The sequence below is a fragment of the Oncorhynchus gorbuscha genome, linkage group LG18 (assembly GCF_021184085.1).
Source record: "Oncorhynchus gorbuscha isolate QuinsamMale2020 ecotype Even-year linkage group LG18, OgorEven_v1.0, whole genome shotgun sequence".
Lineage (NCBI taxonomy): Eukaryota > Metazoa > Chordata > Actinopteri > Salmoniformes > Salmonidae > Oncorhynchus > Oncorhynchus gorbuscha.
In genome coordinates this window covers 27,016,435-27,040,763 of record NC_060190.1, presented here as the reverse complement: position 1 = coordinate 27,040,763, position 24,329 = coordinate 27,016,435, and the positions used below count along the sequence as shown (strand labels likewise).

The window sequence follows — 24,329 nt, the reverse complement described above, 5'->3', positions numbered from 1 at the left end:
GAAATAATCTGTCTGTAAACAATTGTTGGAAAAATTACTTGTGTCATGCACAAATTAGATGTACTAACCGACTTGCCAAAACTATAGTTTGTTAACAAGAAATTTGTGGAGTGGTTGAAAAACTAGTTTTAATGACTCCAACGTAAGTGTATGTAAACTTCCGACTTCAACTGTACATCTACCTTGCATAACATTAGTTTTAAGTAATTTCTGCCTGTTTAACTAGCTGGCTAGCTAGATTATTACGATACACAGATCTAGCTGATAATTAGAAAGTAAAACGTTTGCTTTGTGTATATCTTGTGTCGTCTATTGTTGCCATTGTCCTGGCTGGAAGAAGGTTCAGTGAATGGGGAGGGGAATTGTGAGGCAGTACAGTAGAGGGAGTGCGAGTGCTTCTCAAATGTATCGTTTTATGCATTCTCCACACTCTCGTCCTCACAATTATGTACTCAATAGAACAAGGTCGGAGAATGCACTCGGAGCGTGAGAGTGTGCAGCACGGTAGTATGCATATTGAGAAACGGCCATTGTGTTCGTATATCTGTACATCATGTCCTTGTTTAAGGACTGGTTCCTCTTGTCCAGGGGGCGATTGAAAAGTGATTATATTGTTTTATGCCAGTCCTCACTATATGTATGTATGTAGTTGGATATCTTAGCCACGTTACCTCATGATAAATATATTCTCTATATTACTGATATATTCCACGTGTTGAAATGTATACATGTTTCATATGATGGCCTGTGAAAGCTCTATATTGCAGATCATAAAATAAATTCAGAGACAGGATGTGTGAATATTGAAATAACTTAAGGGCCTGCTGGCTGGCAATGCGTACTCCTGTTGAGAGCGATGTCTTGATCTTTCAAATGACGGGTTGGAAATGAAAAATCGTCTTGAGATGGAAATAGCTTGAGCGCCCCCCATTTGTATTTTTCTACCATCATACAACTGGCCGTCTGACGTCCAACTGACGTCACTGCACAGGTTCATTCTGACCCAAACACTGGTCTGAATATACCACAGTACCTAGTCACTATTTCTATTTACTTCTCCTTAATTTCCTCCTTCCAAATGTAAACTTTTCCAAGCTTTTAGTCAATGGTGGCAAAACCTGCTCCGTCTTTCAAACATGTCAAAGCATCAGGGTCAACTTTGTGTCACTCCATTTTTTGCTAGAAAGAGGAGAGGAGTGAAAGAGATTGTGCCTCAGCATAAGTTGTTCTCAAAAGTGTGGTCCCTTGCCACTAAGCCTGTTTCGAAGGAGTTGCAATGGGCTGATTTTACTCTGCATATTTATGCATGGTTTCTTTCCGCCACAGCTCGGGTTTCCAAGATATGGGTCTATATTTTTTCATTATTTTGGCTGGGCTCATAGGATCTACACAAGTTTATTTACAATGCATGTCATTGTTTTGTAGGCCTACTTGTCTTGTTATTATATATTTTTTCTTTGAGAAATTCCTGACTATAACGGATCATTCAAACGCAGAGATTTTGTTCACAGTCAAGTCTCTATTCTGACTTGTTTGATTTATCTCTCTTTTACTGCATACACACGTTCTTCTCTCTTTTCACTCACTCACTCCACCATAGTGATAGTTACTACTACTAAAAAGACTGCCAATAACCTTCTGACAGCTTTCTGGGGATGTGCCAAAAACAGACATGGCTTCTCTTGCACAATTTTGATTTCTCTGTAAGTAAATTGCACAACAACAGTTAGTCGATGTCGTGCCAAATGCCGTTGTTCCTTTTTCCTACAGCACTTAAGGAGAATTCTGGACTTAAACTGAATTGGGAAGTGGGCCTTAGATACCCTGGGAAGAGTTGAACCATTAGGGAAACATTTGTCGCCAAACTTTTGGGGAATGATCAAGCATTTAGGACATTGTAAGAGTAGGTCAACAGGGGCTATAGAATAAGATGGACAATGGTATGAAGGGTTGTCTTATGATTTATGGCATAGGGATATGGATATGTGGCCTTAATTATGTCATAATCCCACAAGTGTGAGTTAGGCAGGATTCTATTTTTATTTGATTCAATGCAAGTCATAATTCCATTATTTTGAACGCTAACCTGATTAGCCAACACATTTCTGATGGTTGTGGTCATCGAGAATAACCGTTATTCACATTTTAAATTGACTAAAACATTCATAAATATTTGAGTTCTATGCTGGGTTGGTTTTGTATGAGATCGTATTGAATTCTGTCAATATTCTTTATTGTACACTGTATAGTAAACAGGAACTGCCAAAACGGCTTAGGAAGGCCACCAAAAATTAAGAAATTTCCATCCCCAACTACAACATTCTCCGCCAAGATAGAACTGCCAAAGGGGGTGGAGTTTTAATCTACTGCGGAGACAGCCTGCAGAGTTCTGTCACGCTATACAGGTCTGTGCCCAAACTTTCCAGAAATAAGTGTCTCACTGTTGCCGTTTGTTACAGACCCCCTCAGCTCCCATCTGTGCCCTGGACATCATATGTGAATTAATTGCCCCCCGTTTATCTTCAGGGTTTGCACTGTTGGGTGACCTAAACTGGGACATGCTTAACACCCCGGCTGTCCTACAATCTTAAATGGATGCCCTCAATCTCTCCCAAATTGTCATGGAACCTACCAGGTACAACCCCAAATCCGTAAACACTGGCACCCTCATAGATATCATCCTGACCAACCTGCCCTTGAAATACACATCTGCTGTCTACAACCAGGATCTCAGCGATCACTGCCTCATTGCCTGCGTCCGTAATACATCCGCGGTCAAATGACCACCCCTCATCACTGTCAAACGCTCCCTAAAACACTTCGGCGAGCAGGCCTTTCAAATCGACCTGGCCCCGGTATCCTGGAAGGATATTGACCTCATTCCGTCAGTAGAGGATGCCTGGTTATTCTTTAAAAGTGCTTTCCTCACCATCTTAAATAAGCATGCCCCATTCAATTTTTTAAAACCAGGAACAGATATAGCCCTTGGTTCACTCAATACCTGACTGCCCTTGACCAGCACAAAAACATCCTGTGGCATTCTGCATTAGCATCAAATAGCCTCCGCGATATGCAACTTTTCAGGGAAGTTTGGAACCAATATACACAGGCAGTTAGGAAAGCAAAGACTAGCTTATTCAAACAGAAATTTGCCGAAATTAGCACAAACTCCAAAAAGTTCTGGGACACTTTAAAGTCCATGGAGAATAAGAGCACCTCCTCCCAGCTGCCCACTGCTCTGAGGCTAGGAAATACTGCCACCACCGATAAATCTACGATAATTGAGAATTCCAATAAGCATTTTTCTACGGCTGGCCATGCTTTCCACTTGACTACCCCTACCCCGGTCAACAGCTCTGCACCCCCCACAGCAACTTGCCAACTTGTCCAAGCCTCCCCCATTTCTCCTTCACCCAAATCCAGATAGCTGATGTTCTGAAAGAGCTGCAAAATCTGGATCCCTACAAATCAGCTGGGATAGACAATCTGGACCCTCTCTAAAATTATCCGCCGCAATTGTTGCAACCCCTATTACCAGCCTGTTCAACCTGTCTTTTGTATCGTCTGATATTCTGAAAGATTGGAAAGCTGCCGCGGTCATCCCCCTCTTTAAAGGGGGTGACACCCTAGACCAAAACTGTTACAGACCCATATCTATCTTACCCTGCATTTCTAAGGTCTTCAAAAGCCAAGTTAACAAAAAGATCACCGACCATTTAGAATCCCACTGTACCTTCTATGCATTCTGGTTTCTGAGCTGGTCATGGGTGCACCTCAGCCACGCTCAAGGTCCTAAACGACATCATAACTGCCATCGATAAAAGACAATATTGTGCAGCCGTATTCATCGACCTGGCCAAGGCTTTTGACTCTGTCAATCACAGCATTCTTATCGGCAGACTCAACAGCCTTGGTGTCTCAAATGACTGCCTCGCCTGGTTCACCAAATACTTCTCAGACAGAGTTCAGTGTGTCAAATCGGAGCGCATGTTGTCCGGACCTCTGACAGTCTCTATGGGGGTTTCACAGGGTTCAATTCTCTGGCCGACTATTTTCTCTGTATACGTCAATGATGCCGCTCTTGTCGCTGGTGATTCTCTGATCCACCTCTATGCAGACGTCACCGTTTTGTATATATCTGGCCCTTCTTTGGACACTGTTAACTACCCTCTAGACAAGCTTCAATGCCACACAACTCTCGTTCCGTGGCCTCCAACTGCTCTTAAATGCAAGTAAAACTAAATGCATGCTCTTCAACCGATCGCTGCCCGCACCTGCCCGCCTGTCTAGCATCACTACTCTGGACGGTTCTGACTTAGAATATGTGGACAACTACAAATACCTACGTGTCTGGTTAGACTGTAAACTCTCCTTCCAGACTCACATTAAGCATCTCCAAAATTAAATCTAGAATCGGCTTCCTATATTGCAACAAAGCATCCTTCACTCATTCTGCCAAACATACCCTCGTAAAACCGACTATCCTACCAATCCTTGACTTTGGCGTTGTAATTTACAAAATAGCCTCCAACACTCTACTCAGCAAATTGGATGCAGTCTATCACAGTACCATCTGTTTTGTCACCAAAGCCCCAGTTACTACCCACCACTGCTACCTGTATGCTCTCGTTGGCTTGGCCTCTCTTCATATTCGTTGCTAATCCCACTGGCTCCAGCTCATCTATAATTCTTTGCTAGGTAAAGCCCCACCTTATCTCAACTCACTGGTCGTCATAGCAGCACCCCCCCCCCCCCCCCCCATAGCACGCGCTCCAGCAGGTATATTTCCCTGGTCACCCCCAAAGCCAATTACTACTTTGGCCTCCTTTCCTTCCAGTTCTCTGCTGCCAATGACTGGAACGAACTGCAAAAATCACTGAAGCTGGAGACTCATATCCCCCTCACTAACTTTAAGCATCAGTTGTCAGAGCAGCTTACAGACCATTGCACCTGTACATAGCCCATCTGTGAATAGCCCACCCAACTACCTCATCCCCATATTGTTAATTTTTTTTTGCTCCTTTGCACCCCAGTATCTCTACTTGCACATTCATCTTCTGCACATCTATCACTCCAGTGTTTAATTGCTAAATTGCCATTTATTTTGCCACTATGGCCTATTTATTGCCTTACCTCCCTAATCTTACTTAATTTGCACACACTGTATATAGACTTTTCTATTGTGTTATTGACTGTATGTTTGTTTATTCCATGTGTAACTCTGTGTTGTTGTTTGTGTCGCACTGTTTTGCTTTATCTTGGCCAGGTCGCAGTTGTAAATGAGAACTCAACTGGCCTACCTGGTTAAATAAAGGTGTAATAAAAAAAATGTATAATAATATATATATATATATATATATATGAACCAAAAACGATAATGGAGCATTTGAATAGTAGATCAAATTCGAATAGACACAACGTTTAAACATAGTGCATGCGTGTAGCAGTGTTATGAAGTACCAAAGTAAACTTAAATTCACATCACCTGTTGAATATTTTTGCATAAAGCATGAATATCCGGGCTGTGTTCTGTGTACAGCATAAGTTGAACCTTCTCATGGAACTAGGCTTGACAGACATAAACTATACGCTGCTTACAATCCCCTTTGCCCATTCAAGTGTTTTGTGACCGTGTTTGCTTACAAGTATACCTAATGTAAATATATCGTAGTTCATGTACAGAATATTATGTGATCTGTCTTCCTCCTGATTTTCTTTCTATAATGATTCTGTAAATGTATATCTATGTTATTCCTTACCTGCTTGTGTTGGTCAAAACCTATTTGTAAATTTGCCCATTTGTTTTATATATCTTATCTTAGAAATCAAATAAAGATATATTATTAAGACTTATCTCACTATTGAAGTTGGCAGATTATGTTTGTTCTTGGAGTTAACAAAATCATGCATGCTTTAAGAAAGGTAATTGCCCTGGACAGTGCATCTCATTCCCCTAAAATAGATCATCATATTCATTACTAATGTGCATGGTGGATGTCTGCCTGGACTGTAGTCTGCAACTATTTATGTGTATGCTTAATAGGCCTACATGGAAATCGGTGAATCTTAAGAGAAAGATTTCTGCCTTACAGTGAATTACTAATCCTGAAAGATTTTCATACAAAATAAAATACACTATTTATAGTTACATTAACACATTTAAACACATTATATATTAATGACATTACTGATTGTGCATTGACCAAAAAAAGTGTATATTAGTGAGCATACAGAGGCCTTCAGACTATCAAGAGTTGCATGCACAGGTGACCTCAAAGTAATTTAGAGAATTCATGTTAAGGGCATATAGAAGTTACCATTCAAACATATAAGACAACTAAACGTTTGTTTAATTTTAAAGATATGAATGAATTAGTACCTTTATGTCTTGTTCTCCTTTGAAAAGTTAGAATTTTGTTTCAACTATGTAACATCGTTTGGACAGTAAAGAGCTTACAGTGCCACCTAATGTTCCTCAATAATAACAATCTCCCGTAACCCATTAATATTTTTAGACCACATACAATGCTAAACTAAGTTTGCTTTCAAAAAAGATTCAACACAATGATAACATTAATGTAACGAGTATTTATTACGGCACCGCAGGTCGTTTGAATGGTTTGAACTTTGCAATAAGATACAAATAGTTCCATTCCATCGGTTTGTTATCCATCCATTCCGGCCACGGTTTACGATAAACTTTGGCGTTGCTTACCGGCTCGCCTTCCCCATTTGTGGGAAGGGCGGGCCTTGTATACACTGCAGCCTGCTACAGGGATACCAAGATGGAAATCCAGGGGCTTTCTGATGCCCAAAACATTTACTATCAACATGGCGCCCCACGTAGAACAGGCTCGTCTCAGTTTAGGACAACGACACTTTCTCGTTCCATTTCGAACGAGAACGAAGCAGAGGAGAATTTGGAATCGCACGAACTGCAAAGCAACAACAACAATAGGCAGAGGACATCTCCATTTCGCCTGCTGGTAGAAAATGGCAGCGGTGTTTGCCTGCCCGTCTGCAAGCAGAACGGTAAAAATAATAGCCCTCTTCAAGCCCAAACAGCGAGTGTGGGACTCCGTAACGTGAATACTTTGAAAGAAAGGGAGCTAAACACACAACTGCCTCCACAAGATTTGAGGACGGGTTACAAATATGATGTTGAAAGTGGGGATAGCATATTGCAAATGGCGTTGCCTTTCTTTGAGGGGGAAGAGGAACATTCGCAGCAACTGCAAACTGCGGTTTTACGGCAGCAACATGAAGACGGCGCCTCCCTGTTGCAGTCATTGGCGAGCGAGAGCACGGCGGCCTACAGGAGCAACACCACGGTTAGCGGGAATAAAAACACCGAGGGATTGTATGTGGTTTTCAACATTGTCCAAGAGGATGGAAATGACACAAATAAAGACAGACTGGGGAATCCATCCAAAGATGGAGATACAATAATCGGTAAGAAGCCTGAAGATTCCAAAATCATTCCATGTAATTCGATGGAGGTTCAAAACACCAATGCCCTTATTGAATCAGACGAGAATTATAACAATTTAGCAGGCAGGGCCTTGAAAATAACTGCTCCTCGGTGTAGTGCATTAATTTCAAGTTCAAATAGTGAGGGTGAGGCAACTGTACGGAATGAAAAACAGTCTATGTGTTATGAAACGGAGAATGAAAACGCTGTTTTGACAAACGAATATGGCGATAACATATGCGGCCACATTGACAACATTGACAGTGGCGCGGCAGACGAATTACTTTCTCAGCCCGAAGCTAAAGAACGCAGTGCCTTGATTTCAGAAAACACCTATATCGTGGAAATGAGCGACACGATGGACACTTCCGACTTCATTTCCGACCCTGGAACGAGCCTCTCTGCTACCGCCAATGCAGATGGGGCCTCTGCCAACGAGACTTTCTCTGGAACCATCATGATAAACAACCAAAGCATCATAGTAACCATAGAAAACGGGATACTGACTCTAGCAGCACCTCCAGAGGGTTACACCCACAAAGATGACGGAATGGTCGGCTTGAAGGAACACCTTGGAATGAAAGACAATGAGGACATAGTGCTTCTCAACTATGACAGCGGGACCAAATCCATTGGGAAAATAAGCAACGTGGCAGTTATTCGGACTGGTCACCACGAAGAGCCTAGGCTTGGCATGTCCGCAAGCGACTCCGAACTGGCTCTGGCTGACCACTGTTCATTGTCAGAGTTTGGCGCCTCTCTGGACTCGTGCCCAGTCATCAAGCAGGAGAGTGGGACACTGTGTGCCATAAGCGAGGGTGACTTGGTGTCCCTGCGCCCAGAGGGTTCTTTCGTCGACTGTGTCGACAACGACGACTTCCATCCTGTCAGCTTCATCGGTGCTTCAGGACTCTCCAAGAAAGGTGCCTTAGTCACAACGTACCGCTGCCCCCAGCCTGGCTGCCTCAGCACCTTCGACGCGCGCCAAAAGGTCAAGATGCACCTTCTCAACCACACTGAGGACCAGAGGCCCTTCAAATGCACCTTTGAGGGTTGCAGCTGGGCCTTCACCACCTCCTACAAGCTCAAACGCCACCTCCAGTCTCACGACAAGGTGCGGCCACACAAGTGCGAGTGGGAGGGCTGCGGCCGCCGCTTCACCACGGTCTACAACCTGAAGGCGCACGTGAAGCAGCACGACCAAGAGAACTCCTTCGTGTGCGAAATCTGCAGTGAGCGCTTCCGCAGTGCCACCCGGCTGACCAATCACCAGCGGGCCCATTTTGAACCCGAGAGGCCGCACAAGTGCGAGTTTCCAGGTGAGGCGAACGTTGTTCAGATGAAATGAATGTTCAGAATGATGTTTCAAGTTTCAATGTCCTATGCGCTTGTGTAGTCAAATGCCTTCAACTCGAAAGGCGTTTCACTGTACTTGTGCATGTTACATTGAAACTTGAATCAACATTCTGAACATTAATTTCACCTGAACAACTATTTAATGGGCAATTCCTTGGTAACAGAATGATGTTGAGACTCACATTTTCACATTCACTTTAAACAGTCTATATGCACGTGTATTCATATATATTGTCACAGCATTTATTTATTTTTTCTGTGTGTGGGTATTTAACCTGTGTGTGTGTCTCCTCAGGTTGTGAGAAGACCTTCATCACCTACAGTGCCCTGTTCTCCCACAACCGCACACACTTCCGCGAGACGGGCCAGTTTACCTGCACCTATCCAGGCTGTGACAAGCGCTATGACAAGGCCTGCCGCCTCAAGATCCACATGCGCAGCCATACAGGTACTTCATAGTGATTGATATGTTTACATAGCCTTAACACTTTTCCAAAGGTCTGAGTGTACTTTACATTGTCATGAGTAGCATCCACCTGAAATGTTCCCATACTACATCATGTTCAATTTTAACATTTAAGGTTGCTTAACGCTTTTTATAAGCTGAGCGAAACTGCCACAGATGAATTTTGATCCAAAGTGACTAACAAAACTGTCAACACAAACTGCATGACCAAAAGTATGTGGACACCTGTTGTCAACCATCTCATTCCAATATTGTGGGTATTAATATGGAGTTGGTCCCTCCTTTGTTGCTTTAACAGCCTCCACTCTTCTGGGAAGGCTTTTCACTAGATGTTGGAACACTGCTTCATGGACTTGCTTCCAATTAGCAAGAGCGTTAGTGAGGTCGGGCACTGATGTTGGGCGATTAGGCCTGACTCGCAGTCGGTGTGCCAATTCATCCCAAAGGTGCTCGATGGGGTTAAAGTCAGGGCTCTGTGCATGCCAGTCAAGTTCTACCACACCGATCTCAACAAACCATTTCTGTATGGATGTTGCTTTGTGCATAGGGGCATTGACATGCTGAAATAGCAAAGGGCCTTCGACAAAGTTGGAATGTCATTCTAGGCTATAGTGTTGATTTCCCTTCACTGGAACTAAGGGGCATAGTTCAAACCATGAAAAACAGCCCCAGACCATTATTCTTCTTCCACCAAACTTTACAGTTGGCACTATGCATTGAGGCAGGTAGCGTTCTCATGGCATCCCCAAAACCCAGATTCGTCGGTCGGACTGCCAGGTGGTGAAGCGGTATTCAAAACTCCAGAGAACGCGTTTCCACTGCTCCAGCCAACATTTGGCATGGTGATCTTAGGCTTGTGTGCGGCTGCTCGGCCATGGAAACCCCATTTCATGAAGCTCCCGGCGACCAGTTCTTGTGCTGATGTTGCTTCCAGTGGCAGTTGGAAACTCGGTAGTGAGTGTTGCAATCGAGGACAGATGATTTTTACGCTCTTCAGCACTCGGTGGTCCCGTTCTGTGAGCTTGTGTGGCCTACCACTTTGCGGCTGAGCAGTAACAGCAGTTACAGTTTATTGGGGCAGCTCTAGCAGGAAAGAAGTTTTGACGAACTGACTTGTTACAAATGAGTAATCTATGACGGTGCCACGTTGAAAGCCATTGAAAGCCACTTCAGTATGGCCACTCTACCGCCAATATTTTTCTTTGGAGGTTGTGTGCTCAAATTTGTACACCTTTCCGCCACAGTTGTGGCTGAAATAGCCAAATCCACTGCTTTGAAGGCGTACATACATCCACATACTTTTGTATATATAGTGTATATTCTACTGCACTGTTGTAGCTAGTAACATAAGCATTTAGCTGTACTTGCTATAACACCTGCAAATCTGTGTACACGACCAAGAAATGCTCATATGATATTGATATCAAAACACAGACACAAATCCATATTATGTTGTCCGTGTTTCACCAGTAGTATAGTTACTCATGCCTAGGCTAAGTCTCCTCTTTCGGTTTCAGGCGAGAGGCCATTCATCTGCGATTCAGAGGCCTGTGGCTGGTCCTTCACCAGCATGTCCAAGTTACTTAGGCACAAAAGGTAACTTAATGCTGTCCCTCACTCAACTTTCCATCCCTGAGTTGTTTAGGTATTGTGATGGTGTGGGTCCTCTGCTCTAGTTTAGGGCCTCTCATAACTGTCCTACCAAATTGTCACTCTTGTTTGAAAGTGTTGGATTTTTAGTTCAGAGTCATACACTTCCCTAATTGATAATGCGGTAATAATAAAAAGGTAATTTATCATAGGTTTTATCCAAAGCATCTTGCCATTACAAAACACATCCAGTTTGATGTGTTCCTTTCTGGAATGCCAGCAAACTCATAGCTCTAACTCCCTGAGCCATAGGAGTAAGCATTCCATTATATTTGTATACATATGACGAAAGAATTGAACCTTGGACCACATAGACCGCACCAACCCCCCGCCCTCTGTTATTTCAGGAAGCATGATGACGACAGGCGCTTCACCTGCCCAGAGGAGGGCTGTGGAAAGTCCTTCACCCGGGCAGAGCACCTCAAGGGCCACAGCATCACCCACCTGGGCACCAAGCCCTTTGAGTGCCACGTAGACGGTAGGTGTCATCATGAGATAATCTAGGATCAGCGTTTGCCATAGTGAATAAGATTAGCCGACATGGACAGGGGAGGCCCGATCCTAGTTCATCACTGCTATGGTCTATTCTGAGACGCTTTATGAATACGGGCCTTGTTCTCTTACCGTTGGCTTCGTCCTTTTATCCATGTAGGGTTAATCAAAACATAAATTTCCCCCTTTTTAAAGTATTTTTGGACTGAACTGCTTTTGGTTGATCGTTGGATATGCCCTGCTCTCTAAAGGGCCTCTGATAAATGTGTCTTACGTGTGTGTGCCTGTTTAGGCTGCAGTGCCAAGTTCTCAGCACGGAGCAGCCTGTATATCCACTCGAAGAAGCACAAGCAAGACGCGGGCAGCCTGAGGACGTGTTGCCCCGTGGCCAACTGCAGCAAGCACTTTTCCTCCCGCAGTAGCCTCAAGAGCCACATGCTCAAACACCACCACCTCAGCCCTGGTACGGATCACACACACACATACTCTGTTCCTCAAGAAACACATGCTCAAACACCCGCACTGCCTATGTAATGACTTTGTCTCTTTCGTCCAATCAGACGTGCTAAGCCAGCTGGAGGCCACACCCACGCTAACCCCCAGCAGCGAGCTGGTCAGCGGAGCCACTGCCACAGGAACTGGTTCGGGAGTCACCGGAAGCGACCAGCTTGCCAACCTGGACCTCAGCTCCCTGTTCTCTGCTGTGCTTGGGGGTCCTGCGCCCACCACCCACGGGGTCGGGGTGCCCGTGGGCAGCGCAGGGCCAGCAGGCTCCTTCGCCATGGACTTGTCCCTGGTCAGCTCAGGCATCCTCACCATCGACCCAGCCTCTGTTGGCACCGCCCTGGGCACGTCCGGGCACGGTGCTACCATGGCCAAAGCCAGCGTGGACCCGCTAATACTGGCGGCAGGGGCGGACATGGGCCACCTGGAGGGGACAGTTGGAGTACTCCCCCCGCAGGGCACACTCAACCTGGACGATGTGCAGACAGTCACCCCCGAAGCCCTCAGCTCCCTTACGGCCCTCACCATGCAGGCTGCCACATCCACCGCAGACCACCATACACTCACACACACCCTCAGTTCCTCTAGCACATTGGCTGCCGAGCCCTCACCCCTGGCTGTGCCCCCTGGGCCCAAGCTCCTCTCATCGCCCTCTAAGGTGACTGAGGCTGGAGGGAGCAGGGGTGGCAGCGGGCCTCTCTTGGGCTGTGTGGAGGTGCTGGGGCAGCAGGAGGGGGGCAAGGTGCTGACCCAGTTTGTGTTCCCTGGCAGTGGCTGCACGTTCAGCCCACAGAAAGAGCCTGAGCTCAGCCACAGCTCGGCAGTCTCGCCCTGCTCCTTCCTGGTGAGTGGCTTACTAACTAACGCTCTGGTTACAGCATTTGAAGAATGAAATTCAAATAACCGTGTTTTCCCTTAATTTGACATTCAGTTGAGATAAGATGTTGTTGTTTGTCCTCGTTTCTACACATGTTCCGAGTCACGGCAGTTGTTTCGTGTGTCACGTTTTTCCCCCATCTGCCTTGTAGGAAAGTAGTGGCTCAGCGCGGACTGACTACAGAGCTATCCAGCTGGCCAAGAAGAGGAAACAGAGAGGCCCCACCGCCTGCTCAGGTAAATTTATAGCCCACATTCCACTCACAATTTGGCTTATTGTTACTCGTAGACCTAAATAAAGAGCATCATAGGAACTAGAGGTCGACCGATTATGATTTTAACGCCGATACTGATAATTGGAGGACCAAAAAAGCCGATACTGATTAATAAATATATGATAGTCAATGCAGATAGTCCGGGTAGTTATAAAAATGTATTTATTTGTAATAATGACAATTACAACAATACTGAATGAACACTTATTTTAACTTAATATAATACATCAATAAAATAAATGTAGCCTCAAGTAAATTATGAAACATGTTCAATTTGGTTTAAATAATGCAAAAACAAAGTGTTGGAGAAGAAAGCAAAAGTGCAATATGTGCTATGTAAGAAAGCTAATGTTTCAGTTCCTTGCTCAGAACATGAGAACATATGAAAGCTGATGGTTCCTTTTAACATGAGTCTTCAATATTTCCAGGTAAGAAGTTTTAGGTTGTAGTTATTATAGGAATTATAGGACTATTTCCCTCAATACCATTTGTATTTCATCAACCTTTGACTATTGGATGTACTTATAGGCACTTTAGTATTGCCAGTGTAACAGTATAGCTTCCGTCCCTCTCCTCGCTCCTCCCTAGGCTCGAACCAGGAACACAACGACAACAGCCACCCTCGAAGCAGCGTTACCCATGTAGAGCAAGGGAAACAACCATTGCAAGGATCAGAGCGAGTGACGTTTGAAACGCTATTAGCGCGCTAACTAGCTAACCATTTCACTTCAGTTACACCAGCCTCATCTCGGGAGTTGATAGGCTTGAAGTCATAAACAGCACAATGCTTGACGCACAACGAAGAGCTCCTGGCAAAACACAAAAGTGCTGTTCGAATGAATGTTTGAGCGGTGGTAGGCAGAAGCAGGCGCGTAGTCAGATACTTAGATACTTGTATGCTTGTATGCTCAGTCAGATTATACGCAACGCAGGACACGCTAGATAATATCTAGTAATATCATCGACCATGTGTAGTTAACTTCTTATGGTATAGGTGACGCTTTCGTCCCACTTGGCCAAAAGCCAGGGAAAATGCAGCCCGGCAAATTCAAATAAAATGATATAAATATCTAACTTTCATTAAATCACACATGTAAGACACTAAATTAAAGCTACAATCGTTGTGAATTCGGCCAACATGTCAGATTTTTAAAAGGCTTTTTGGCGAAAACATAAGAAGCTATTATCTGATGATAGCACAACAGTAAACAAAGAGGGTAGCATATTTCAACCCTGCAGGCGCTACACAAAAAGCAGAAATACAATATAAAACATGCCTTTGACGAGCTTCTTTTGTTGGCAGTCAATATGTCCCATAAACATCGCAATTGGTCCTTTTGTTCGATTAATTCCATCCATATATATCCAAAATGTCCATTTATTTGGCGTGTTTGATCCAGAGAAAAACAGCTTCCAAATTCCGCAACATCACTACAAAATATTTCAAAAGTTGCCTGTAAACTTTGCCAAAACATTTCAAACAACTTTTGTAATACAACTTTAGGTATTTTTAAACGTTAATAATCGATCAAATTGAAGACGGGTTTATCTGTGTTCAATACAGGAAGACAACAAACCAGCTACTTTTCAAGTCTTGCGTAACTCTCAACAGTGTTACGCAGTTCCTAGATGGCCGTACTACTTCATTGCACAAATGAATAACCTCAACCAAATCCCAAAGACTGGAGACATCCAGTGGAAGCGGTAGGAACTGAAAACAAGTTCCTAAGAAATGTCGTTTCCCAATGAGAACTCAGTGAACAGAGACCTAAAAAAAAATCAGTGTTTTTCCTGCTACATAAGTTCTGTTATTCTCACAGACATGATTCAAACAATTTTAGAAACTTCAGAGTGTTCTATCCATATCTACTAATAATACGCATATCTTATATTCTTGGCATGAGTAGCAGGAAGTTGAAATTGGGCACGCTATTTATCCCAAAATTAATCGGCCATTCCGATTAATCGGTCAACCTCTAATAGGAACTTCTCATATGATTATGCTCCTGTTTTATCTGTCGTAGAGAAAGAGAGCATCATTAAAGATACGGTACTAGTCTCATATGATTTAGCCACTAGTAGTAATAGTTTGAACTATTTCATCCTTTCTTGTTACAGGGAGCTCAGGATTGGGTCAGAGGAAGAGTAAAGGAGGGAAGGCCAGCAGTGCCTCAGCGCCATTGGTTCCCACAAGCGCCCGTTTTGGGGAAGGTTCTGCAACTGCCAATGGGGGGCTGACTATCCGTGACCCTGTCACCGGAGCCCAGTATGTGCAGATCCAACTCTTGCAGGTGGGAAGGTTCTCCTACCAGGACATTTGGAAAGTTTAATTTTTAAAATGTATAATGCACAGACAAGAATGCTGATGAAGAAGGCATGTAATTACAGACCAAAATAAAATATACGTGTGTGTCCGTGCATGACCATTGGAATGTTTGAATCCCTTTTAATGTGATTTGTGGATTCAAATTTAAGTATTTAAAGTGTGTGTGTGTGTGTGTGTAAGGACGACCCTCCCAGCGACGGGGATCTCGCCTTCCAGCTGAGCTCCCAGCCCTCCAGCTCCCACTCCCAACTCACCGTGGACCTTCCCGTCAACATCCTGCAGGTGGGCTTTTTTTGCAGACAGAATTAGTAATACATTTGATTTGTGACTCGGGTTTTCAAAAAACCCAAAATGCCAATGACTGTGCAGCCAAATTGCTGCAGACTGAAGCAATGTCAATCTAAGCTGCGCGCGTGCTCTGCAACTCACTTCCTCCGAGACTGCTGCGCAGAAGAAATGCCAGATGCAAGTTTTTTTTGTGATTGAATCAACATTATATCAGCCCCTTTTCAATGCAACAAAACAAATCTAACTTTGCAAGATTGGGTCTGATTTTTGTTGGAGGGCCAGAGCACAACCGAGTGAATGTGTCACCTATGAGTGGCCAATGGTGTTATAGACCAAGTACAAAATCATTAATTAATGTCAACCTCTTTATAATGTAAAAACGTTTTTTAAGCCTCATGCATTGTAGGCCTGCATTGAACACCACATACAGGCTATATCATAGAAATCAAATACTATTTCCATATGAAAAGGTTATGGGATTTGCGCCATTGGTTTTGTTGGTAGGCCTACATTATGCCCAAATAGCCACAATAGCCCATTGGCTACTGTCTAAAACTGTAAGGGTACAGCCTCAATGTTCACTGTAAACATGTCCCAGAAGGTGCTCAAAATTCTCACTATGTTCAAGTTTCTGCTCACAAGACCTAAAATTTGCTCAGTGCCTCAAAAAAATGCCCATTCTCTTTTGATTTACTTAACAAACTAACAAAACTGACTAAACTGACAAACTAATTTCTCATAGCTAGTCAGATATCAAATTTTATTTATCACAAGCTTCGTTAACAGCAGGTGTAGACTAACAGCAAAATGCTTACATAAGGCCCCTCCCAACAATCCAGAGAGAAAAATATCAATAATAAAAATAACAGAAGGAATAAATACACAATGAGTAACGATAACTTGGCTGTATACACTAGGTACAGAGTCGGAGGTAATTGAGGTGGATATGTACATGGAAGTATGGATAAAGTGACTAAACAACAGGATAGATAATAAACGGTAACATCAGCGTATATGATAACTCGAGTCAATGCAGATAGTCCGGGTAGTTATTGCTTAACTAAACACAAATATAAACGTAATATGTAAATTGTTGGTCCCATGTTTCATGAACTGAAATAAAAAATAATCGCAGAAAATTCCATAAGCTCAGAAAGTTTATTTTTCTCAAATTTTGTGCACAAATTTGTTTGCATCCCTGTTAGTGTGCATTTCTCATTTGCCAAGATAATCCATCTAACTGACAAGTGTGGCATATCAAGAAGAAGATTATACAGCATGATCGTTACACAGTTGCACCTTGTGCTGGGGACAAAAGGCCACTCTAAAATGTGCATTTCTGTCACTTAACGCAATGCCACAGATTCCTCAAGTTGAGGGAACATGTAATTGGCATGCTGACTGCAGGAATGTCGACCAGAGTTTTGCCAGATAATTTAATGTTAATTTCTCTACCAAAAGCCGCCTCCGTCGTTTTAGAGAATTTGGCAGTACATCCAACCAGCCTCGCAACCGCAGATCACGTATAACCATGCCAGCCAAGGGCCTCCACTTTCGGCTTCTTTACCTGCGGGATGGTCTGAGACCAGACACCCGGACTGCTGATGAAACTGGTGCTCACACCAGATACTGACTGGTATTCTGATCCATGCCCCTCTTTTTTATTTTTTTTTATTTTAGGTACACTACATGACAATGTATGTGGACACCTGCTTATCGAACGTATTGTTCTAAAATCAAGGCCATTAATCTGGAGTTGGTTCCAGCCTATGCTGCTTTTACAGCCTCCACTCTGAGGTGTTCCACTAGATGTTGGAACATTACTGTGGGGGCTTGCTTCCATTCAGCCACGAGCATTAGTGAGGTCGGACACTGATGTTGGGCGATGAGGTTCATCTGCCACACCTAAAGCCTATTATCGTAGGAAGTTGCTATAGACCGCCAAGGTGCTAAAAGTCAGTATTTGGACTGAGTGAAATGTTGAATGTGATATCAACAGAGGTACAGTGGGGCAAAAATGTATTTAGTCAGCCACCAATTGTGCAAGTTCTCCCACTTAAAAAGATGAGAGTGGCCTGTAATTTTCATCATAGGTACACTTCAACTATGACAGACAAAATGAGAAAAATAGATCCAGAAAATCACATTGTAGGTTTTTTAATGAATTTATTTGCAAATTATGGTGGAAAAAAAGTATTTGGCCACTTACAAACAAGCAAGATTCTGGCTCTCAAACACCTGTAACTTCTTCTTTAAGAGGCTCCTCTGTCCTCCACTCGTTACCTGTATTAATGGCACCTGTTTGAACTTGTTATCGGTATAAAAGACACCTGTCGACAACCTCAAAACAGTCACACTCCAAACTCCACTATGGCCAAGACCAAAGAGCTGTCAAAGGACACCAGAAACAAATTGTAGACCTGCACCAGGCTGGGAAGACTGAATCTGCAATAGGTAAGCAGCTTGGTTTGAAGAAATCAACTGTGGGAGCAATTATTATGAAATGGAAGACATATAAGACCACTGATAATCTCCCTTGACCTGGGGCTCCACGCAAGATCTCACCCTGTGGGGTCAAAATGATCACAAGAACGGTGAGCAAAAATCCCAGAACCACACAGGGGGGCCTAGTGAATGACCTGCAGAGAGCTGGGACCAAAGTAACAAACGCCGCCAGAGACTCAAATCCTGCAGTGCCAGACGTGTCCGCCTGCTTAAGCCAGTACATGTCCAAGCTCGTCTGAAGTTTGCTAGAGAGCATTTGGATGATCCAGAAGAAGATTGGGAGAATGTCATATGGTCAGATGAAACGAAAATATAACTTTTTGGTAAAAACTCAACTCGTTGTGTTTGGAGGATAAAGAATGCTGAGTTGCATCCAAAGAACACCATACCTACTGTGAAGCATGGGGGTGGAAACATCATGCTTTGAGGCTGTTTCTCTGCAAAGGGACCAGGACGACTGATCCGTGTAAAGGAAAGAATGAATGGGGCCATGTATCGTGAGATTGAGTGAACCTCCTTCCATCAGTAAGGGCATTGAAGATGAAACGTGGCTGGGTCTTTCAGCATGACAATGATCCCAAACACACCGCCCGGGCAACAAAGGAGTGGCTTCGTAAGAAGCATTTCAAGGTCCTGGAGTGGCCTAGCCAGTCTCCAGATCTCAACCCCATAGAAAATCTTTGGAGGGAGTTGAAAGTCTGTGTTTCCCAGCAACAGCCCCAAAACATCACTGCTCTAGAGGAGATCTGCATGGAGGAATGGGCCAAAATACCAGCAACAGTGTGTGAAAACATTGTGAAGACTTACAGAAAACGTTTGACCTCTGTCATTGCCAACAAAGGGTTTATAACAAAGTATTGAGAAACTTTTGTTATTGACCAAATACTTATTTTCCACCATAATTTGCAAATAAATTCATTAAAAATCCTACAATGTGATTTTCTGGATTTTTTTTCCTCATTTTGTCTGTCATAGTTGAAGTGTACCTATGATGAAAATTACAGGCCTCGTCTTTTTAAGTGGGAGAACTACTGACTAAATAATTTTTTGCCCCACTGTATATTATATGGGTAACCTAAATATTGACTGCTTGTCATCAAGCTGCCCACTCAAAAATAATATTCAAGCTGTAACCACTGCCTGCAATATGCTTCAAGGCATCAGTCAACCTCCCAGGGTATTTACAAACAGGAACTAAATCACCCAGGTGTGTTGATCACACCTTTACTAATGTTGCAGAAATTGCCTCTATAGCAGTATCCACACCAATTGGATGTAATGATTACAATATCCATATCTAGCCCAAAGTTCCAAAGAATGGATGTAAAATTGTGTGTAAAAGATTATACAAGAGGTTTTGCTGGGATTCCTATATCGAAGTTGTGAAAATTAATGTGTAATGAGGAACATACGGACGCTGCACTTGAAGCATTTATGAAACGGCTTCTTCCGGTTACTGCTAGGCAAGCGCCCGTCAAGAAACTGACTGTTAGAACTGCCAAATCCCCATGGATAGATGATTCATTGATAAACTGTATGGCTGAGAGGGATGAGGCCAAGGAAATGGCAAATACAGTGCCTTCGGAAAGTACTCAGACCCGTAGACTTTTTCCACATTTTGTTATATTACAGCCTTATTCTAAAATTGATTAACAACAATCCCTCAGCAATCTACACACAATACCCCATAATGACTAAGCAAAAACAGGTTTTTAGACAGTTTTGCAAATGTATTAAATAACATAACTTATTTACTTAAGTATTCAGACCCTTTACTATGAGACTTGAAATTGAGCTAAGGTACATCCTGTTTCCATTGATCATCCTTGATGTTTCTACAACTTCATTTGAGGCCACCTGTGGTAAATTCAATTGATTGGACATGATTTGGAAATTCACACACCTGTCTTGTTAGGTTCTAAATATCAGAGTAAGAACTCGACGGACACTATGAAAGCTTAAACCAAGTTTATTAATCCCAGAGGATTGAACAGCTGAACAGACAGACATGGTTCTATGGTTCTACCATTGGTGGCTGAGTCTCCGCTGTCTTGCTAAACATTGGACCTTTATTGCTAGGCAGAAAATAGAGATACAGGCAATACATGGTTCATTCTCCCTTAATGTGACTTCACCTCGACCCCCTTCATCACTAATCCATGGCTCTCCCCCCTTATCAGTGCTGCCATGTGATTGTTTTCCCTACACTCAGTAAATTCCAAGCTTAATTGCATTGATCATATGCATTCCTCCTACAGATACCCATTAACTTCTGGTGTAGACCATAGACTATGGCACACCTCATGTCTCTAGCATAACAAATTATTAATATTTAAAGTTTAGAAATCTGATCCATCACTATAAATTGCCCCACAGTTGACAGTGTATGTCAGAGCAAAATCCAAGCCATGGGGTCAAAGGAATTGTCCGTAGAGCTCCGACACAGGATTGTGTCGAGACACAGATTTGGGGAAGGGTACCAAAATATGTTTGAAACATTGAAGAAAACAGTGGCCTCCATCATTCTTAAATGGAACAAGTTTGGAACCACCAAGACTCTTCCTAGAGCTGGCCGCCTGGCCAAACTGAGCAAACGGGTGAGAAGGTCCTTGGTCAGGGAGGTGACCAAGAACCCAATGGTCACACTGACAGAGCTCAAGAGTTCCTCTGTGAAGATAGGAGAACCTTCCAGAAGGACAATCGTCTCTGCAGCACTTCACCTATTAGGCCTTTATGGTAGTGGCCAGACGGAAGCCAGTCCTCAGTAAAAGACACATGACAGCCCACTTGGAGTTTGCCAAAAAGCACCTAAAAGACTCTCAGACCATGAGAAACTAGATTTGCTGGTCTGATGAAACCAAGATTGATCTCTTTGGCCTGTATGCCAAAGGTCACGTCTCGAGGAAACCTGGCACCATCCCTACGGTGAAGCATGGTGGTGGCATCATGCTGTAGGGATGTTTTTCAACAGTTGGGACTGGGAGACTAGTCAGGATTGAGGGGAAAAGATTAACAGGGTAAAGTACAGAGATCCTTGATGAAAACCTTCTCCAGAGTGCTCAGGACCTCAGACTGGGGTGAAGGTTCATCTTCCTACAGGACAATGCCAAGACAACGCAGGAGTGGCTTCGGAACAAGTCTCTGAATGTCCTTGAGTGGCCCAGCCAGAGCCCGGACTTGAACCTGATCAAATATCTCTGGAGAGGCCTGAAAATAGCTGTGCAGCAACGCAATCACTGCCAAAGGTGCTTCAAAGTACTGAGTAAAGGGTCTGAATACTTATATTAAAAATGAAAGAATCACATTTACGTATTTGCAAAAATGTCTTTGCTTTGTCATTATGGGGTATTGTGTGTAGATTGAGGTGGGAGAGAAATTATTTTAGTACATTTTTGAATAAGGCTGTAATGTAACAAAATGTGGAAAAAGTCAAGGGGTCTGTATACTTTCCGATGGCACTATAAGTCTGACAACACAGCCGACTGGCAAACGTACAGAAAAATCAGAAATCACTTAGCTAAACAAAAATGCAGAAACTATACTTTGGAACAAAGATGAATGATAGTAAAAAGCTCTGGAGTGCTTTAAATTAAATTCTAGGCAAAAAAAATCCAACTGCTCCATCCTCCATTGAGGCAGATGGCTTGTTGCCAACCATTTTAATAACTTGTTTGTTGATAAGATTAGCAGACTTAGGTATGACCTGCAAAAATCAAATGCTGAGCCTTTACATTCATGCATAATAGACCAAATAATGAAAGACAAGCATTGTAGTTTTGCGTTCCACAAAGTGGGACTCTATAAGGACAAACCACCTGGTACCAACAATCTGGATGGTACCTTTCTGAGGTTGGTAGCAGAATAGATTGTGAATCCTGTTTGCCACATATTTGATTTTAAGCCTATAAGACAGTGTGTGCCTTCAGACCTGGTGGAAGGCAAAGGGCATTCTGCTACATAAAAATAGAAGAGCACCCTTTAATGGTACAATCATTCTGTTACAAGTGCTTAGCAAACGTTTTGAAAAAATTGTTTGATGAAATAGTTATTTTACAGAAAACAGACTTCCAGCATGCTTATAGGGAAGGGCACTCAACATGCTCGGCACTGACAAAAATGACTCCTAATTGGCTGAAAGAAATTGATAATAAGGAGATTGTGGGAGCTGTTTTGTTAGACTTCAGTGCAGCGTTCGATGTCATTGATCATAACCTATTGCTGAGAAAATGTGGGAGTTATAGATTTGCATCCTCTGCCTTATTATGGATCGAGAGTTACTTATCTAGTAGAACACAGGGTCTTCATTTAATCGAAGCCTCTCATGCAAAGTCGGTTGTGTGGTGTTCCACAGGGCAGTACAAATGACCTTCCTCTGACCTTGAATAAAGTGTGTGTGTGTGTGTGCGCGCTGACAACTCGAACAGTATACACGTCGGCTGCAACAGTAAGACACGGAGACACTCAACGGTCAGTTTTGGAATGTGTAATTAGCAATAGGCTGGTTCTAAATATCTTGTACCAAAAGCATCATTTTTGGGACAAGTCACTCAATGCTGAACCTCATTTAGAGCTATTGAATAATGTGGCGATTGAGCAAGTTGAGATTAAACTGCGCGTGTAACCCTAGATAGCAAGCTTTCATGGTCAAAACAGCTGTGTGGTCATGTGCGGCAAAGAAGGACATGCTGTAGGTGAATTGCAGTTGGCCGTGACTGCATGGAACTCTCTGCCACCCCAGGTAACTCAAGTTAGCAATAAAACCTTTTTTTTTTTTTTTTAACCAAAAAACAGCAAAAGAACACCTCACTGCACAAAGGGGGCTGTGAAGAGACACAGCCATTTTATATATCTTGTATTGTAATTTGCACTGTACAATGTATTAGACCTAGATATTGTGTGTGTATATACTTATATGTAGGCTGTGTGATGTTTTAATGTCAGTGAATGAATGTCAGTGATTGGTGTGTGTGTGTGTGTGTGTGTTTGTACTGTAGTTAACATAAGTAAAGGAGTCATTTCTTTCTGCCTTTCCTCAGGAACCTCCTGCTTTGACCGAGGATGACAATGGCTCGGACAACTCCCAGTTCACAGGAAGCACCATCAACCTGCAGGACCTGGAGTGAGTAGAAGGGAGGAGATGGTCAGCCCAGAGCCAGGGATCAATGTCCTCTGAGAAAGATGAGGGCTAGTGGGGCGCTAGATAAAATGGTGGATAATTGGGAGGCAGTGTTTTAACACAAGACTGCCAACTCAATAGAGAAAACAACCTCACTCTCTCCAACAATGTTATGAGACTGATGTTAAAACAACATATTCCCCTACAAGAAGATGGTTTCTTAATCTTTCCTGCATTCAATGTTTCTGATTATCTCTGGTGTGGGGAAATGCGAGATGAGAAAGTTCTGTATATCTGGGGTGTGGATGAAGTGGAACCCAGAACCAAATGCATCTTGGGATGAATTGAATCATAACTAAGGGAAAGTTACATTTGGGGACTTTATTTCTCTCACTTTATACTGTGTTTCAGAAATCCTGTTTTGTACCACAATCATTATTGCGAGAGACTGTTGTGTTATTGCACATCCAGTACATCCCTCGTGTCTCTTGTCAAACTGACGTTTTGTCAGTCGCCGCTACGGTGCCATATTCTAGACACTCGTTCGCAGTGTGCTGTTGTCAGAGCTTCTGTCTAGGAGGCCTTATAGACATGACATACTTTACTCCCAGAACCATTGAGCATATGCTTTTTGTTAGACTTTTATTTTGTTCTTACTATTTTCTTTTGGGGGGGGGGGGGGTAGATTTATTTTTCTACTGCTGTGTCTTATATGAACTACGGTTGAGTGAGACTTGCGCGGTCCTTGTTGAAAACATGTTGCCGGTCCACTTGTTTATAATGTCTAATGCTTATCAATATGTCAGGACTTCCATCTACTTGTTATTTATTATCTTTGGTTTACCAAATGGCTGAATCCAAACGCCAAGAGTTTGAATAAAAGGATCAAAGCACAATTATATTTATTTTGTACTGTCTTTTTTTTGGTGTGTTTTATAGTATTTCTGTAGAACATAGCTAAACCTAGACTTGATTAAGATTTCTATCTGGCTTTCCTGGTTTCA

The 24,329-nt window shown here is 43.0% G+C and overlaps 1 protein-coding gene across 1 annotated transcript; it reads left to right on the top strand.

Moving 5' to 3' along the window:
- The first annotated feature begins 6,611 nt into the window (after nt 1–6,611).
- si:dkey-156n14.3 (zinc finger protein ZXDC) lies at nt 6,612–24,226 on the top strand. The gene is made up of 10 exons (XM_046310622.1): nt 6,612–8,790; nt 9,123–9,275; nt 10,811–10,889; nt 11,291–11,421; nt 11,728–11,898; nt 11,996–12,783; nt 12,968–13,052; nt 15,209–15,381; nt 15,597–15,698; nt 23,246–24,226. The coding sequence occupies exons 1-10, from the start codon at nt 6,786–6,788 to the stop codon at nt 23,330–23,332; spliced, it is 3,774 nt and encodes a 1,257-aa protein (XP_046166578.1). The 5' UTR covers nt 6,612–6,785; the 3' UTR covers nt 23,333–24,226.
- Nucleotides 24,227–24,329: the final 103 nt, after the last annotated feature.

What these genes read in the sequence shown, in the direction of transcription:
- si:dkey-156n14.3 (XM_046310622.1), top strand. Translation starts at nt 6,786, where the DNA reads ATGGAAATCCAGGGGCTTTCTGATGCCCAAAACATTTACTATCAACAT. An exon ending in TCTCGCCCTGCTCCTTCCTG is followed by an intron (nt 12,784 to 12,967) that starts GTGAGTGGCTTA and finishes TCTGCCTTGTAG; the next exon opens with GAAAGTAGTGGCTCAGCGCG. An exon ending in TTCCCGTCAACATCCTGCAG is followed by an intron (nt 15,699 to 23,245) that starts GTGGGCTTTTTT and finishes GCCTTTCCTCAG; the next exon opens with GAACCTCCTGCTTTGACCGA.